The sequence below is a fragment of the Sphaerodactylus townsendi genome, linkage group LG05 (assembly GCF_021028975.2).
Source record: "Sphaerodactylus townsendi isolate TG3544 linkage group LG05, MPM_Stown_v2.3, whole genome shotgun sequence".
Classification (NCBI taxonomy): domain Eukaryota; kingdom Metazoa; phylum Chordata; class Lepidosauria; order Squamata; family Sphaerodactylidae; genus Sphaerodactylus; species Sphaerodactylus townsendi.
The window spans coordinates 71,474,202-71,492,008 of record NC_059429.1 but is presented as its reverse complement, the minus strand read 5'-3'; the positions used below and the strand labels follow the sequence as shown (position 1 = coordinate 71,492,008).

Genomic DNA, 17,807 nt, shown 5'->3' with positions numbered 1-17,807 from the left:
TTGCTGCAAGTCCCAATTTGTTTATTTTTTCAAGTATGCAAGTGATTAGGCAGGCATCAAGCACAGCAAAAACAGGCAGCTGCTATCTACAAAAAGGCAAATAATTCAAAGCCACATCTGATGCTGCTGTAATTGTCTGCTAAAAGATGTGCCATTTTCAGCACTGCAGACACTGCATCAATTTCCCCCACAAGCATTAGCAGAAGTCACTTAAACCTGCATCTATTCAGAGAGGCAATATAAGAAACAGAGCAGCAGAACATCTGCCATCCTAGAACTGTACTCATGGACTGGAACTTTGAAAAAGTCAGTCATTAGATATGCTTACGTCAACAAAATTTAGGCATATTTGAAGCCAAAATCCATCCATCCAGCCTTGGTCCCAAGACAGTAAGCTTAGCTGGCTATCAGACAGCTTTAGGCATCAAGTCAGTAATCAGGCTTTTGCAAGTGACACATACATGGCCTGAATCATTGGGTCTGACTCAACTGATCCACAGAACATGCTCATCACTACCAATTTCAGTAACTGTTGTACAAAGCCAGCATTAGTATTGCTAAAGACCTTATATTATGTCTTCCAAGAGAAAATAATAAGCTTTTAACATGACTAACAGAAAAATCCCATATTTCATGCTGAATTCTTTGTATGAATTGACTCTGTCTGACCTGAAAGATAAGCAATGTTAATGAGCTGGTAAAATGGAGAATTTTCATTTTACCTTTTGTGTGGAGGAAATCCAGAGCATAGGCAATATCTTTCACTACCCTGCTGGCTTCTCTCTCATTAAAGTGCTTTTGCTTTTGTATATGGGCCAGGATAGAGCCTGTGGAGAAAGAGGACAAGCAGGTGCTTTTTAGAAGAAAGGCATTTGAAAGCAAGTGATTCTAGACTCCAGCACTGCAGATGCGTTTGATTCAAGCTGAATAACAATATTTCTGATCTCAATGCCAACCAGGCCAGAAGTATTGTTTTTTGTAGGTAAACTGGTTGCGTCAATAAATAGTTCATGCCAGGTGCAGCCAAACACTTTTGCAAATTCACAGGAGGCACCACTAAGATTGTCAAAAATTATGCCCATACAAGTAAATACATGATTGCCAACTAAAAAAAACCCAAAAACTTGCTCAGCACCCTTGAAAAAGAGAAATAAGGGTATGCAGAAAACAGATCAGAAGAAACACTAATGCTGCAGTTTACATGTTCAAGCATGAGTGGTACTGAAATAGTATCACGGAAAAGTTGCAAGGGAGTTGCTTCTAATCTTTCAGATAGACATTAGCATGAATGGAACCATCCAAAAAGACAATAGCTGACGCTGTTTTTATATGTTTAAACGCTGTATTTATTTTAAATGGACTTGATTGTATGTTTTAAACTGTTGTTCACCGCCCAGAGCCCTTCGGGGGTAGGGTGGTATAAAAAACTCAAAAAACAAACCAACAAGAAATGCATGAACTGTGTCTTTGCATGGTCAGGAGCTCAGATGAAGGACACAGGTCATACGCATCTAGCATCAACTTTATGGCATGTTCAAGCCATTCATTTACCATGCTATGTCACTGGTTGCCCTAGCTAAAAATATGAATCGGGCAAGGAGAGATTTTCAAAGAAAAAAAAATGGGAAGAAGCAGTAAAACACCTAAAGTGCAGGAAACAGAAAAAAGGATAGAAATTTACATGGGGACTAAATTTACATGGGGACGGGACACCAACGATGGAGAAAGAAAGCACGACAGGTTGAGAAGATTCCAGACAAGAGGCAGAGACACTGACACAACCAGTGACCTGGTTTCCTGCTGCCACTGACTCAACCAGTTCAGCTTCTCTGTGTTATATATTATGCAGTATCAACAATAACTACTATGTACTTTCACATAGTACTTCCTTTTCCTTTCCTCCTCATATATCTAGAGGAGTTATGCTAAGTAACAGAACTAAGGAGACACCCAGCAGCAACTTTATAATAAGTTATTCCAGAATGAACTTTTCTGAACTGGAGTCTACTTGTACACATTAATGATCCATAAGAGTTTATACTAAAATAAAAACGTGTTCATCTTTAAGGTTCCACAAAATTCTTACTTATTATTTCTTTAACAATGCTACCTCTCTGGAATAAAATATCAAGTTGTCTTCAGGTAGTGTAGAGCTTGCTACTGATAGTAATTATGCAAATCTGTCTAGGTTTTATTAGTCCTATTATTGTTTTGTGCTTATTATACCCAAATGATATAAAAACAAACAGCAGAATAGCCAATGAGAAAGTGAGTGTATACAGACTGCAGAAACCCAACATTATCCCTCTCATGCTTCAACCATAAACAGATACCATCACACATTTTCAAGTTTTTCATCCCAACTGGGAAGGCTAACACTTGTTATTCCTAATACATACCACTCCAAAATTCCTATATAATATTTTAATAGGGCAGGATTTGGGAATTAACAACAAGGTAAAAGGTAAAAGACAGTTTCAGAAATGGCATATGAGGCAGGCTATGGACAATATAACTGCTTATTTACTCATAAGATTTAGTATGTTCATTACAATGCAACAGGTACATTGGCTTTGGTTGTTGGATTGTAAATTACAGCAAGAAAAAAATGAACTTTAACATGTTAATTTTGTTCCAATCTTGACCAAGCCTACTGACCAATTCTAATGGACATAAACACAATTATTCTATGCAGCTGTTATAGATCCTAATCTTCAGAAGCTATGACTCTTTAAGACTGGGCAATCAGTGGATGCCTAGACATACCATTATGCATTATATTGCCCCTCTAGACCCCTCTGCTCATTGGAGGGGAATTTACTGGTGGTTCCTGGCCCGAGACAAGTTCGGCTGGCCACTACTAGGGCCAGGGCTTTTTCGGCCCTGGCCCCGCTGTGGTGGAATGAGCTCCCAGCTGAGATCAGGACCCTGCGGGACATTTGTGAGTTCCGCAGGGCCCCCAAGACTGAGCTCTTCTGCCAGGCTTTTATAATGTGCCAGCCAGCCTGACTGGAACATCACTGCCCCCCATGGGTGTCTGGTTAGGGTGTTATTGCCATCTGTTTTTCTTTTATTGTTTATTGTGAAAGTTTTAAATGATATCGTTTGTGCCGATATTGTTTTTATATTGTATGATTATCTGTGGTTTTATTGATGTTTGCCGCCCTGAGCCCTGAGGGAAGGGCGGGATATAAATTGAAAAATAAATAAATAAAATTATCTCTTCAGATTAATTTTACACAGGACAAAATGAGTAATGTATATTACTTCAAAAATTCCTTTGTTTACTTTTTCACTATTTCTCCTGGAAGTTTAAAGACTTATAAAACACTGCTTTGCAAACGCAATTTATTAAGAACACATGCAGACACATGATATCTATACCATACCTCCAAGCAGCTTTTCAAAGACAAGGTAGTACCTTTCAGCATCTTCAAAAAATTCTATTAATTCCAAAATGTTCCTTAAAGGAAAAGATAAACTGGGTTTAGGTTTTTTCCTACATATTCAAAACTTCACATGCTGAAGAACACAACAGAAGAGTCTTGACAATGACTTAATAGTTGGATAAAAGATCAAGTCAAGAAGATTAGATAATGGTAAAATACTGACACAAACATACCAATTGGGCAGCCCAATCCAGATTGGGGGGCTGAATGGCTACAGGGGCAATGTAGGTTCGCACCACTGAGTTTGCCCTCCGAACAGATGTAAGTAGCATTGGCTGGGAGGGCAAACAGGGAGGTGGACGGGCACTGCAGAGCTTGAACCACCTCTGGCCACCTCTTTCAGAGCTGCATCAGCCTAACTTGTAGGTCGGTGCAACTGGGGGCATCCCAGGGGTTTCCCAGGAACATTGGTGGTGGGGAGGATGGACTTATACCACCCTTTCGGGTGGCTGGGGTGGCTTTTTGTTTCTTCTGAAAGCTCTCTAGAGGCAAGAGGGCGGCATGGCAGCACTACCATCCCTGGCAGCCTCTGGGATATGGATTATGCTGTAAATCTTTCATTTCCCTGTTTTACCAGGTAAGTGCCATTGTTCCAATTTCCTGATAATATACAACTGTATTTTATATAGCTTAATTACAGATTGTGCTATCATTAACTGAATGACCAGCCACCTTATAAAGTCTACAATGAATGTGAACACACAGGGTCAGCATTTCAAGTGGGCATGGGGATAAGGAAAAATTCCATTCCAACTGTGGAACTTGATCTGTGGTACAGCAGATGGAACCCATCATGTTAATGGTATTTAAAAGTCCTTTTAAGGTATGATCTGTTTTGATTTGGACTCATGGATGCTGTGTCAATGTCGGTTCATCAATGTTTTTTGGGAAAGGACATCAAGTGTCTTTATACTATTCATTTCAGTATTCATTAAAACAGCCTGCCAATTTTCCTGCTTCCTTAGACAAACAAGCATTCCTTCTATGTCTAGTGAATATCCCAAGGTCAGACATTCTTCCAGAGATTCCAGCATTATGCTCCAGATTAATATACTAGGCCACAGGTGCCACTACAGAAGTGCCAATCAGATGGATGAAAAGTTATCTTTCTATACTAAACCTATTTAATAAATTTCATTATCTTGATAAGGAATTTGAGAACTTTGACCTAGAAAACTCTCTTAAATAAGCTAAGCAGGAAAAAAAAATCTGCAAAGATGGGAAAAATGCAGGACTCCAACTTTAACAGAACACACCAAAGAAAGAGAAAACCAGTTAAGGCATGATCTCTGCCACAAGGGAGTTTGCAGGCAGATGTGTGAAAAGCAATTGATAATTCTCATGCTGTACTCTGTACGTGTCTTCTAGCTTGCTGGTGGGCCCAAACAGATTTAGCAGTCTCAAGAAGGCCCTGAAGCTTGAGAAAGGCGATATGCCCTGACAAGCTGGAATAAGTGACTCGAAGTGCTGGGTCTGATGGTTTCAGATTGGATCAGACAATTTGTAGCCAGATAGGCTTGACCATTCTTATTAACTGCTTTGTCTAAAAGTTCTCTGTTGGCAGCACCAAAGCGGAATTCTCAACCCTCTCATCCAGCGACAGACCAGAAGAGGGATCAGAGCAAGAGAGAAAGTCACCCTCAGAATCAGGCCCATTATACATGTAAAGCTTACCTTGGGGCTCTTAGCTGTGCAGTGGAGCTATAGTGTGGTCTCCTCGTATTTCTCTGTTTTTACACAAGGAGGCAGCTAATGCCTGCCCTGCAGCTGCTTGCTGAAGTCTGACAGCCCTTTCCTTTCCTAGTTCTCTTAACTCACCAAGTTAGCCTTAAAGGCACAGATCTCATGATTGCTATCATTGTTAAAACTCTTTACATTCCTATTATATTGATATATCTGTTACTGCAGTTCTATCAATATTATAGCCCTCCCCCAAAATAATTGCCTCCCAAACAAAAGAAAGAGGTCAAGTAATTCCCTGGGCCACATGCTGCTGAAAAGGGGGATCTCTCTCTCCCTTTCTCTCTCGCACTGCTGTAGGAGAAGAGAAAGGCTTGGCTTAAAATAGAGGCTTGTGTGAAATAAAGTTTCAAAAAGCCCCCGCCCCCCAATATCAGAGAAGGTGGAAGTAGAGTGGGGGAGGTGGTGTGGAGCTAAAAAGAGATGCTGATTGAATTGTGCCTTGGAAAAAACTTCTCTGTTACTATTATATCAAGATATCGATATCTCAATATGAGAACACAGAGAAGCAGGAAGGAGCAGACAATATGTAAGGAGGGGCGAGAGGGGAGACACAGACAGCAAGGCCATGGGCAGAGGGAAGATTTTCAGACAAAGCTGTGTTTGCTGGCAAATCTGCCTGTTCGGCAGTAAAGCAAATTAAAAGTAATGCTAGAAGTGGTCTCACTTGCGGCAGAAAGAATGGAAAGTGAAAGCAGGGCTCCAGGAAATACATGCATACAAGAAATCTTGCTGCGACGGACATTCGCCTCCATCACACAGCAGGCACTTTCTCCATAACCGGCCTAAGAGTCATCTGGTGACAGGAGTAGTGCAGGAAGGGTATTTGGCATTGATGGGACCTCCACTGTATCAGAGGTGATGGATGACAGCCTGGGAATGACTGTTTGAAACAACATCTCTTGACTATCTGGATGCTGCACTGAGGAATGAGCACCAAGGTCAGAGGGCATGAATACCAGGGTGTTTGCCAGAACACAGGGGCAGAAATGGATGTTTCCCAGGTGGATTTCTTTTTAGGTTTAGGTCTTGACCCCACTGGTGTCGGAGGCCTGACTTCCTCCATCTCAGTTTCAGAAGTGAGAGGACTCACCCCATGCTCTACATGAGGTGATGAAGGGTATGGGGCAGACACCATCTGCTCCTGGAACTGTCTTCCATAATGGCAGCAATAAACCAGATAGATTAGAGGAATAGTTTTGCTTCAACTTTACCTTTTTTGGAGGTGGCTTAAAAGCGCTTCTTGGAACAGTGGCTGATTTAATGAGGTTGCTGACAGGTTGGACCCGAGGAAGAAGCCACCTGTGCAGATACCACAGAGGTTATATGGGTCTGTTTCTCACTTTCAGTGGGGCTAAACAACTGCGCACTGTGGGCCATAAGAGCCTTCTCTTATAGCAATCACTTTCAATCAGGAGAGTTTCTCCTTCTTTGCCTTCAGGATAAGCTGCTTGCACGCAGCTCCCAAAGGCACGTGGTGAGCCACGGCGAGTAGCAGAGTGCTGGACTAGATGGACTCTGGCCTGATCCAGCAGGCTAGTTCTTATGTTCTTATGTTCTAAGAATCACATGCAAGCACCAACACTGTAAGATTCATTTGGACATAACAGGCCCAGGGAGTGCTCGTCTGATTATGGTATCTTGGCACCACATTCAGTTTTTGGAAAGGGCCATCATGAACGCTAAACATGAGGCAACGACCTCCACCTACAACAAAATCACTAGTGCGAGAAACAATGAACACAAAGAACAGGAAGATCAGCGAATTCCTCTCGCTAAAACTCTTTCTCCAATTGAAGAGAAAGATTCTCCTCAGAGGCCAATTGTACCTCAGAGGAGAGTAAGGAAAAGGCAGCATGTCTTACCTCTGTGGCAACGAATGGAGGATTGAGGTAAGGCATGCCCCCCCCCGCTCATGGGCCAGGTGGGAAGAGCCACCTGAAGCTGCTGAATACCTCTGTGGCAGACCTGTACACCTGTGCAGTGGGACTGTAAAGAAGTTACAACAATGAACAGTAATTCTTACTATATATAATGATACCGTTAAACACTATGAGAGTTACTTACTTGTTACCTTGACACTGATACAATGTTTCCACTTCCCGAAACACACGACTTCGGCTATGACCAGTACATTTTTCAATTATCTGTTAGAAAAATGGAAAGCTGTTTTTCATAGTGAGAAAATTATCTGGACAAAAGAAAATTTGGAGGGAAACGCTGCTAAAACCTGGACAGTTTGGGCAGCATTTTCCCAACAATTTTCTTATATTTTAACAAAGTAAATAGGTTTAATTTTGAAAATGTAAGGTATTTTCAGGCATCTCACAAACCTAACATAATCAAATACACACAGGATGACTCAACAGCTAGACACATCTACATTACACTGTTCTGAATATACATAGCTTAAATTACTCAACAAACTTCTTGCAGCTCAGACTCATAAATTTAGGTGAGGGTTATACAGGGAGATTAGATGTGTATCTAAGGTGGGGCAGCCAGGGTGGATGCCCTGGGTGCCACTTGAAGGGATGTGCCCTCGACTATGCAGCCCCTTCCCCAAGTCCATGTGAAAAGTTTAGAGATTTTAAAATAAAATAAATTGTTGGTGTACAAAGCTCTATTTTTTAAGGAGCTCAAGAAAGCTAACATGCGCGTGCACACTTTCAACTTACAAGTTGATACATTAAACCTACTCTGTTTCCTCAAAAATAAGACCCACCACGAAAATAAGCCCTAGCATGATTTTTCAGCATTTTTGGAGGATGCTTGAAATATAAACATTACTCCAAAAAAATAAGCCCTAGTTACAGATTCCCCAGGGCAGCTGATCTGGTCATGTGGGGGGGAACAAAATCATGGAAAAAATAAGACATTCCCTGAAAATAAGCCCTAATGTATCTTTTGGAGCAAAAATTAATATATTATTCCCTGTCTTGTTTTGGGGAAACAGGTACCACTAAAAACAAATGTACAGATACTTATGGCAGCCCCACAAGGTCCATAGGATTTGTCCAGGATGTAGGGTAGCAATAGATACAGCTTTGTTTCTAAGAACCTCTGCAATGAGTGAATTCATACAGAGGCCCCAAATGTAAATGGATTTGTTGCTGGCAGATAAATAAAATTTCCAGTCATCTTGCAGATACTGGAATATTAGGAGAATGATGACTGACAGCTACAAAGTTAGTGTCCAAATTGGAACAATGCACTTTTAAGATACACTTGGAATGTCATTATAAAATGTATAATATATATAGTGTTCAACAATTGAAGTGATTCTCACTAAGCAGCTACAAATATCCAAAGCATCATGAACTGCTTGCTATGCAGGGTTACAGACTGAAAAGTTAAGCATTTGCACAAGCATGCATGCAGACTATGGGCCCTTCTAAATAATTTAGACACTAAAATATTTCATGCTAGTTAATGTAAGATGGAAAGGTAGGGGCACCTAAGGTTGGACTATATGTTTATTTTATTTACATCATGTATAATTCCCACCTTTTTTACTGAGTTCAGTGCAGTAAGGACAGAACAATACGCAAAACCAACAGTGCAGACAGCATGCAGCATTACAATGAAATGAATTGCTACATACAGAGTAATAAGCCTACAAATTAATTTATTAAAAGTATTTATAACCCACCCCTTTGTATCCATATCCAAAGTGGCTTATAAAACGTAAGAAAATACAATAAACCCTTACCACAAAACACACAAGGAAAACTGTTTTAAAATCAACTTGAACATTATTTATATACATTTTAAGCTACTACAGACAGGTTGAGAGATTGCTTATGTACTCATTTCACCTTCATCCTGGAAAAAACAGGTTTTTGTATTGTTTCAAAACTTGCATAACCCATTTGATCAGAAGTCATAAACAACAAGGTGATCCACATGGGTTCACACAGCCTTCTATCCTTCCAAGGTCAGAAAAACGAATACCCAGATTGATTGGGAAAGGAAATGGCACACATAGTCTGCCTAGTAAAAATCACCCCATGGTTCAGTAATGACCTGTGTTGGCATAGGAGAAAATCTTTACTTATTAATACTTAAAACAGAGGAAGCATTTTCATTACTAACAGATCATCCCAGCCTGTTTTAGAAAAATAAGTGGACATGTGCCTGCATAGACATCTAATTCAGCCGCAAAATCAAAAAAAGGCATGCATGTTCACCATAAGTGATGCTACTCTCAAATCACTTAACACTCAAAATCCATCACTAATCCATGAATAATGGGGTGCTGTGTGGTTTCCGGGCTGTATGGCCGTGTTCTAGCAGCATTTTCTCCTGACGTTTCGCCTGCATCTGTGGCTGGCATCTTCAGAGGATCAGATCCTCTGAAGATGCCAGCCACAGATGCAGCAACGAAAAAACTCTGCCTGTTTCCTTGTCGAAGCTCTGGCACCTAATCCCCTGGCTGTGAAAATAGCCGACAATACATTAAATCCATGAATATTAAATCATATCAATCTCTATTTCTTGTACATTCCTGGAAAATACTTCCCAGGCTTCTCCAAGATAATTCCAAGCAATAAAAAACTTAAAATATTCTTACCTTAACTGCATACTCCTTTCCATTTTGCAAACTAACAGCTCCCTGAACTTTGGCATAGGACCCTTCACCAAGCAACTCTGCAGTAAGTTTGTATAAATCTGCCAAAGACAGTCAGCATATACAGTTAGAAGAACAATTCTCCTCAAGAAAAAAAATTTCCATCAAAATAATTGGAAACAATTATTTACTTCTCTAAAATCAAGGAGTGGGAAACTTTTTTGGCAGACAGTTACAAAACATCTAAATCCCAAAGATCGAATTCAAACTCAAAATATTCCATGCTCTTCTTGGTCTAACTACTATTGTTCGATCTTCAACGTGTCCAGTGCTCCACTAAACCAGATTGACAATGACATTATGAACCATCTTCCAGTCTGGCCTCCTGTAAAAGTGGATGAAGTTGAAGAACTGATATATGATCTAAAAACAGGCAAAGCGCCCGGGCCTGATGGCATTCCTGCCGAGTTACTAAAGCAGAACCCCAATGGTGGAGGCCTCAGCTGGCAAATTTGTTTACCCTTGTAGATCGTTATGGAATTATCCCAGAGACATGGCTCCAATTCCATTATAATTCCATTTTCAAAAGGCAATCTAAACCTTTACTGAAAACTACAGACCCATAACTCTTTTGTCCATAATGGGTAAATTATATACAAAGCACCTAAATGCGTTACCTTAAGACCTGGACACTTAAACACTCAATTATAGGTCAGGAACAAATAGGGTTTATGGAAGGCAAATCAACCATAGATCATTGCTTTCTTTTAGCATTCCTGGCCAATAAATATATGAACCAGGGTACAAAGAAACTTTATGTGGCTTTCATGGACTTGAAAAGTGCCTTGATTCACTGCAAAGGAGCACACTGTGGGAAAAACTTAGGGTATTACAAATGGATTCTCGGCTTCTGTTTCTCATTAAAAAATCCATTCAGATAATTGACCAGGTGGGAATTCACAAATAAGGGCGACCTAACCCCAAATTTCCAATCTCGACAGGTGTAAGGCAGGGTTGTATTTTGGCTCCTCATCTTTTAATTTATATTTGAATGATTTAGCCCCAATTTCTACAAAAAACTAATGGACACTAAAATTAAATACTAGGGAGTTACCCCTTTTACTTTATGCTGATGACACTACAAATCTTGTCATATACTAGGAGTTGGTCTTTTAAGATATCTCACGAATTTTCCATGACTACTGTAAAAAAACAGTTTAGTTATCAATTATGCCAAATCAAAAAAATTCTAGTTTTCTCAAAATCTTGGAAACCTCAAAGTGGGTTATTGGTAACAACTTCAGCTCCACCCCGCAAGTTAAAGAATTCCAATTATCTTGGTATTGTTTTTCCAAAGCATTAAACTTCAATGAGGTCCAAAGCAAAAAGCAAAAGTAATTAGAACTGCTAGGTTCCTCAGCTTCCTTAATTACACAATTCTTTTACACCAAAGGTAACCAAATTGTTTCAGCTGCTGTAAGAATATTGGAAGCAAAAAGAAATAATTTTCAAATCCCTTCTGTATGGTTCAAGCCCAACTTTGGCTGATGGGATTTTTTGACTCTAATATTGGAGAAAATACAGTCCTCCTTTTACAACAGGAAAATCTTAGATGTTCCAAAATGTGTGTCCCCAAATTAGGGTGATCTTATGCAGAACTGGGTATAGACTCTATTGAAACGGCAGCTTGGATTATGCTTTTTTTAAATTTTGGCTAAAAAATATTCTTTAGGGTAAAAAGGAAAGTTCGTTTATTCTCCTATTTTAAATCTTGACCGACTGAGCATATCCTGGTTGTTCCATATCAAAATCCAAAATAGGAACTCTAGGATTCTCTTTGGAATTTCTCTGAACCTCTTAGCTGAGGGAATATATATTTAGATTGCTCAGCCAAAGAGCCCTGATTGATATGGCGTAAATTTCCAGTCCCTTCACCCAGGTACAACCTGCAGTATGCTCTCCAGACTTTCTAAACCCTACCCATACTACATGGGAGAGATAGCAAAATACCTCTGTAGTCTCGAGTGGTCCATCTCGTCACAGAGCATTTATAGCTTGCCAGGAGTAAATGCCTTTTCCTTCCAAAGTTATCCTGTCGAGGGATATTTCAAGGTGTTTTATTTGCTTGACAGGTGACGATGCCCATGCTCTGTAAATGCCGTGGATACAATACAGCATATCCTCCTCAGGGAATGTCAGCTTCACCCTGCACTACGTAGTCACTATATAACCCCGATTATCAAAGATAAAACAAAGGAATTTGCACTTGAAGCACTTATGTAGTGAAGTATTTACTCAGTGATGCATCTTCTGAGATAACCTTTAGGGTCGCTACATATCTAGCGGAAGTAATATCTCAAAGACGGTACTAAAATGTGTCCCTCGATGTATCAAATCATCTAAATTACATTGATTTAATTAACATATGGATATCACAATAGGTCTCCAGAAAGTTTGTGTATAATTTATCCTAACTTAGTGTATTGGATGCCTTGTTGTATTGTTGTTTATGAAACGAACATACTGTATGTAGAATTATTTATGCCTAATAAAGGTTTACTGTACTGTACTGTAATACAGTTAGAAGACACTCTAGAAAATGGCAAGGATAAGCTCCTGAACTAATTATTCCCTCAGAATAAGAAAAGAATGACAGCTCCCTTATTAACAAGCATAGTTGAGTAATTTAATCCATTGATCAGGACAAAGTTGAAATAAATAGTAACTTAGGATTACAGCTAATATCTTTTTACATAAAAATAGTAGGTTGTAGTCTACTATTAAGTACTGAGTTTCCTCTAGAAGAAGAAGTACCTTGAACTGGAAGGAAGTTCCACACTTAGTTTTAAAAAGTATTAGAATACAATCCATTTACTCCAGAAAGTGGACAAAAGAATAACCCAATGTCAACCTGAGCAAAAACATTTCAGAGAATTTAGAGAGTAGATCTTTCTCCAGCAAAATGTCAGGCCAATTTTCATGACAACTAACATATCTATTTTTATTTTTATTTTTTTTTATTTATCAGTCTTATATACCGCCCAATCCCCGAAGGGCTCTGGGCGGTTAACAACATAAAATTTCAGATACATATAGACTGTAAATAATTTAAATTAGATTTAAAATGCAGCAAATAATAAACAATAAACAATAGAAGCAATGCCCGCAATTCCTATTAGAGACCCTCCCAGGAGGAGAAAGCATGGGTCACATAGATAGTAATAGGCCCAAACATAGGAGGGTGAAGGGGCACACAGTCAACGGCTGGACACTCCAAAGGCCCGGTGGAACAACTCCGTCCTTGCAGGCCCTCTGGCGGAACTCTCACCAAAGGTCCCGCGAGGAATTCCCGGACAACTGGAGGAAGAGTGTTCCACCAGGCAGGGGTCAGGGCTGTAAAGTCCTGGCCCCGGAGTGGAAACCAGCTTGCGCATCATTCGAGGAGCCAGAGGACTACCAGCAATTGGCCCCTCTGCTGGCGCAGAGGCCTAGTAGGGAATTTATATGGGAAGTATCTTGGTCCTGGAGGTATGAGGGTCCCCAGGCAGCGTATAGGCCTTAAAAGGTGCAAGCACTCCATGCAGCTTTGAGGAGCAATCCGAGGAATTCAACCCGGAGCCAGCGTGCAAAGCGACACAGTATTGGTCGAATATGAGGTCCGCGAGAAAGCGCTCCATTGAGCAAAGCGGGTCAGCTACATTCTGGACCAGTTGCTTAACTTCGGGATCAACCTCAAGTGGAAGGCCAGCGTGCAGAAGGCCGTAGTTACAATAGTCCAACCTGGAGGTGACCCGTTGGCATGTGGATCAACCGTGGCCAGGTCTCGTGGAGAGAGGAAGGAGCCAGTCAGCCGGGCCTGTCGAAGATGGAAAAGCACGCAACCCGGGTTATATGGGCCAATTCTGGGTCTCCATTGAAAGAAGCGAATCCAGGTGGACCCCCCAGACTCTTGACTGGAGGGGGAGCCCGGCGCCAATGGAAACCCCTCCCAACACCCGTGACTGGAAATTCCCCTCCCCCCGCGACCAGAAGCTTTCAGAGGGATCTCCGCTCTTCTCGATGGATTTCGAGTTTTAACCTGCTCTGTTGCAACCAACCAGCAACTGCTCTCCCAAACAGTGCTGGAGAGCTGCAGGGGCGATGACCGCCCCCCCCTCCATATCAACAGGAATCGAGGCTGAGTGTCATCAGCCGTACTGATGACAGAGATCAGCCCAAAGTCTCCAGGTACCAGCTGAGCAAAGGGGGGTCGCGATGTAGATATTAAAATAACAGCCCGAGGGGACAATGGCATCCCTGAGGTAAATTCCCCACATAATGAAGTGGAGCACCGCCGGGAAGCTTGGTCCCCACACCACACTTGCTGACTCGATCCCCGAGGAGTGAACGAGGCAATCCATTGAAGGACAGTGCCCGCACCCGAGGCGACCGACAGGCGGTGGGCCAAAAGATCGCGTGGTGCGACCATATCAAACGCTGCTGTCAGAATCTTAACAATACCAACAGCGCCGATCCGCCTCGGTCAAGCTGCATGCAGGCGTGTATTCGCTGTGGCGGCGGCGAGGAGACAGTCTCCCGTCCATGCCCAGCACGGAAGCCAGACTGGAAGGGATCCCGAACGCCCGATGCGTCATCCAAGCAGGAAACCCTGAAGCGTGCTCCAACACCACTTCTCACAATTACCTTCCCCAGAAAGCGAAAGATTCGAGGCAGGCGGTATTGAATTAGCCAGATCGCCAGGATCTAAGGATGGTCTTTTCAAAGGTGGAAGCGGACCACTGCCTCCCTTCAACCCACCGGAAGGAGCGCTCAGCACTTGCTCAAAGGCGGAGCCATTGATAATCTTCAACGGAAGATTCAGGTGCATTAGCTCCTCCCGGCAGAAGCTTAACAAGAGCCAGGAGGAGCCTGGATCCAGAAGGACAGAGTAGTAGGTCCTAACAGCAGCCAGGGCCCTGTTATCAGCGAACAGCGGCTTGGAGAGCAGGAGAAAACTGGGCAAAAACATGGGCCTGAAAGGCGGCAAGGGAGCCTCCAGTTCACTAATTGTAGACAAAAGTGTGGGGAAGGTCTATGGCGGAATTGATGTGATTTTATCATAAAAAAAAGCTCATGAATGCCTCACAGCTAATAGTCAATTGAGAATTTATAGAACCCTCGACAAGGGAGGTCAAAGAGCCGAATCACCGCGAAACAATTGTGCGAGGCCGAGCTAGCGGATGCGAGAGGAGGAGGAAAGAAAGCCCTCTTCGCCTCGCCGTGCATGCCATCTCATAGGCCTTCATAAACGCTTCCTATAAGATGTTACGCCCGCCGTCCACGAGGGTACCTCCAGCGCTTCGCTCCCAGGCGGTCTGAGGCCCGTTCCTTGTGGTGAGCTCCACGGTATACCATGGGGCCCGCTTAGAAGCGAGGCGCAGGGACGCCAAGGGGCAACAACCTCGATGGCATCGGAGAGCCGGGGAATTCCAATCCTCCACCTGCTCATCGAAAGTGTGCGGCAGGTTCAGGATCCCGCAGAGCATTCAGGAAACCACTGATCCATAGAAGTCTCCGCTTGACAAATCAACCCGTGTCGCCCTAGACAGGGTTGGCCAGCGGCAGGTCCATCCGAACCTTCAGGGCAAAAATGGTGGGACCATGGCACTCTATCTATAGAGGATACGACCGTCAATCCCTGAACGAAGACCAAAATGGCGTGTGACCAGCCTCATAGGTGGGGCCAGAGTTTACTAAGGAGAGGCCTGGGTATAGCCATGGATGACACCAGGTCCACGGCCGCCCGCACAGAGGCGTGTAGGCCTCGGGCGCTTGAAGTCACCCAGGACAATAAATTCGAGAGAACATAGCGCCCAGTCAACCTCCAGCAACCGCGGCGAGCCGTCCCAGGTGCGCTAGGCGACGGTACACCAAAAGGACGGCCAACCTCCAGAGGCCAACCACTCTAGGCCGGCCATTCCACATGCCGGTGATCTCGGGACAGGGACAGCCCTGAAGGGGAATTGAATCGCGGATGAACATGTACGCTGACCCTGAGTTCGAGCGGTGAAGACACGCTGAACCTGGTGGCGCGACCGCTTTAAAGCGACGGTCTGCGATCCACGCGCCCAGGTTTACGGTGATGCAGTAGCCAGGTCCATCTGTTGATCTCCGAGATAGTCCCGGAGAACTGCGGTCTTATTATTGATGGACCTGGCATTGAACAACACCAGGGATGAAGCAGGGTATTTTCTCTGAACGCCTCTCTCATTCCTCGAATAGGACGGAGGGTCAGAAGCGGCGAAGCATAGCTCCATATCTCGTCCGTCTTCTATCATAAGGCCGCCGCCTTATGGCAAGCACAGTTCTTCCAAGGAAATATAGTAAATTCAAATTTAATCACAAGATACAATCCAGACAGCAAATTTTCCAGAAGCTTCAGGACAGTGTTTAAGTGCACAATAAATGTTCAAAAGAATTCTAACTATTTCCAAGGACAAAGTAGAACAGCACGTGTAAATCTATTTAGATAGTTCAGCCCTGACAGTTTTGCTGCCTTGGAAAACCAGCAAGGTCCAAGTAGAAAACAGTCTATTAAAAAAGGCCAGAGCCAGCTCATTTTGAAGCCTACAAAAACACAGAAGTTGAAAATAAAAATCACTCACACATCTGAATTGATAACATCAGGCAGGATTACAGCAATACAAGATACAATCTAGATGTGAGACCAACCTTCAAACCTTCCTGGAAAATGATCTGAAGCTCTGGTTCTTTTTTTCTTTTTCCTTTTGCCATTGTCTGAGATAGGAAGAGGTTGGCTGCTCACCATCTCTGTGGACCAAAGTTTACAGCAAATTACTCATGTTTAAGGTGGAAAAATAAAGCAGTCTATATACAAGTTCCTCTTTTCTAGAGTTTTCTTCAGCATTAAACATCTCATTGATGTCTATTCATGGCTATTACACCCATGGAATACCAAGTATTTTCAAGTGGGAAAGTAAACAATTATTCCCCAATGTAAAGAAAGTAATTATTAAAAATCTACTTGGCAAATAGCTCTGCCTCCATATGTACTAAGCTGACCAGAAGTTACAAAAAAGATGATCTCCAAATGGCAGTCAGTTAGTTAATAACATTTTTACCCAGGCTTTTAATTAGAGTTTTACCTTAAAACCTTTTTAATTGCTTCTTTTTAATGCTGCTTGCAATTTTTAATTGTAAGCTGCCTCAAGCAGCACTCTGAAGATGCAGCATTGATATATTCTAAATAAAATAACAGAGCAATCCAAGGGGGGCAGAATGGGCTGAGGGAGCTGTTGAACCCTTATGGCAGTGTATTTCGGAGACTGCACTGCCCACATGGAGCTATAACTTGACCTTTCTGATTGTCAATTAAGCAGCTTCACTATTACCCAAATCAGTTCACATGTCAGTCCTGCCACGTGAAGGGTGTTTTCCACACATCAAGAACTAGAACATGAATTCAAAGGTGAAAAGGGATAGCTGACGTCCTTTCTATGTATGGAAGCCAGTTGGGCCCATTAAGTGTCCCAATAAGAGAAAGATGGAAAGGAGATGGCAGCAAGTAACTGCCCTGACCAAGATACAGAGTAGAATATCGAGTCAGAAAGCAGATGAGGGGCCATAACTTTGGACTCCCTGAACCAAACTTCACGAAACCTGGGTGGAATCATCAGGAGAGTCTCCTAAAGATACCCTGAAAGTTTGGTGCTGCTAGCTTAACAATTGCACCCCTGACAGCAGCACCCTCTAAATTTCCCCAGATTATCCTTTTAAATCCACCCCCTTTGGCATGGATTTAAAGGGAGAATCTGAGGTCCCCAGTTTAAACATTGAAAGTTATGCTGTTTCAGGGTGGGGGATAATCCACCCCAAAAGCATCACTTTCAATGTTGTTTTAACTGGGGACCCCAGATTCTCCCTTTAAGGTGGATTTAAAAGGAAAATCTGGGCTCCCCAGTTTAAACACCACTGAACGTAATGCTGTTTTGGGGTGGATTCCAGCATTACAGTAGCCACCCTCGGGGGAGGGACGAAACTCAGATTTT

General features: G+C 42.5%; 1 protein-coding gene across 5 annotated transcripts in view; it reads right to left on the bottom strand.

Annotated features, from left to right (window-relative positions):
- MKNK1 (MAPK interacting serine/threonine kinase 1) overlaps nt 1-17,807 on the bottom strand; it is a 41,234-nt gene that overhangs the window by 13,258 nt on the left and 10,169 nt on the right. For all 5 annotated transcript variants that reach the window (XM_048496353.1, XM_048496356.1, XM_048496355.1 and 2 more), the window contains 5 exons: nt 16,471-16,569; nt 9,763-9,860; nt 7,257-7,336; nt 3,390-3,463; nt 723-827 (listed from right to left, as the gene is read on the bottom strand). In XM_048496353.1, the coding sequence (XP_048352310.1) occupies nt 723-827; nt 3,390-3,463; nt 7,257-7,336; nt 9,763-9,860; nt 16,471-16,567 (454 nt within the window). In that variant the 5' untranslated portion in view covers nt 16,568-16,569. The remainder of the gene's footprint in view (nt 1-722; nt 828-3,389; nt 3,464-7,256; nt 7,337-9,762; nt 9,861-16,470; nt 16,570-17,807) is intronic.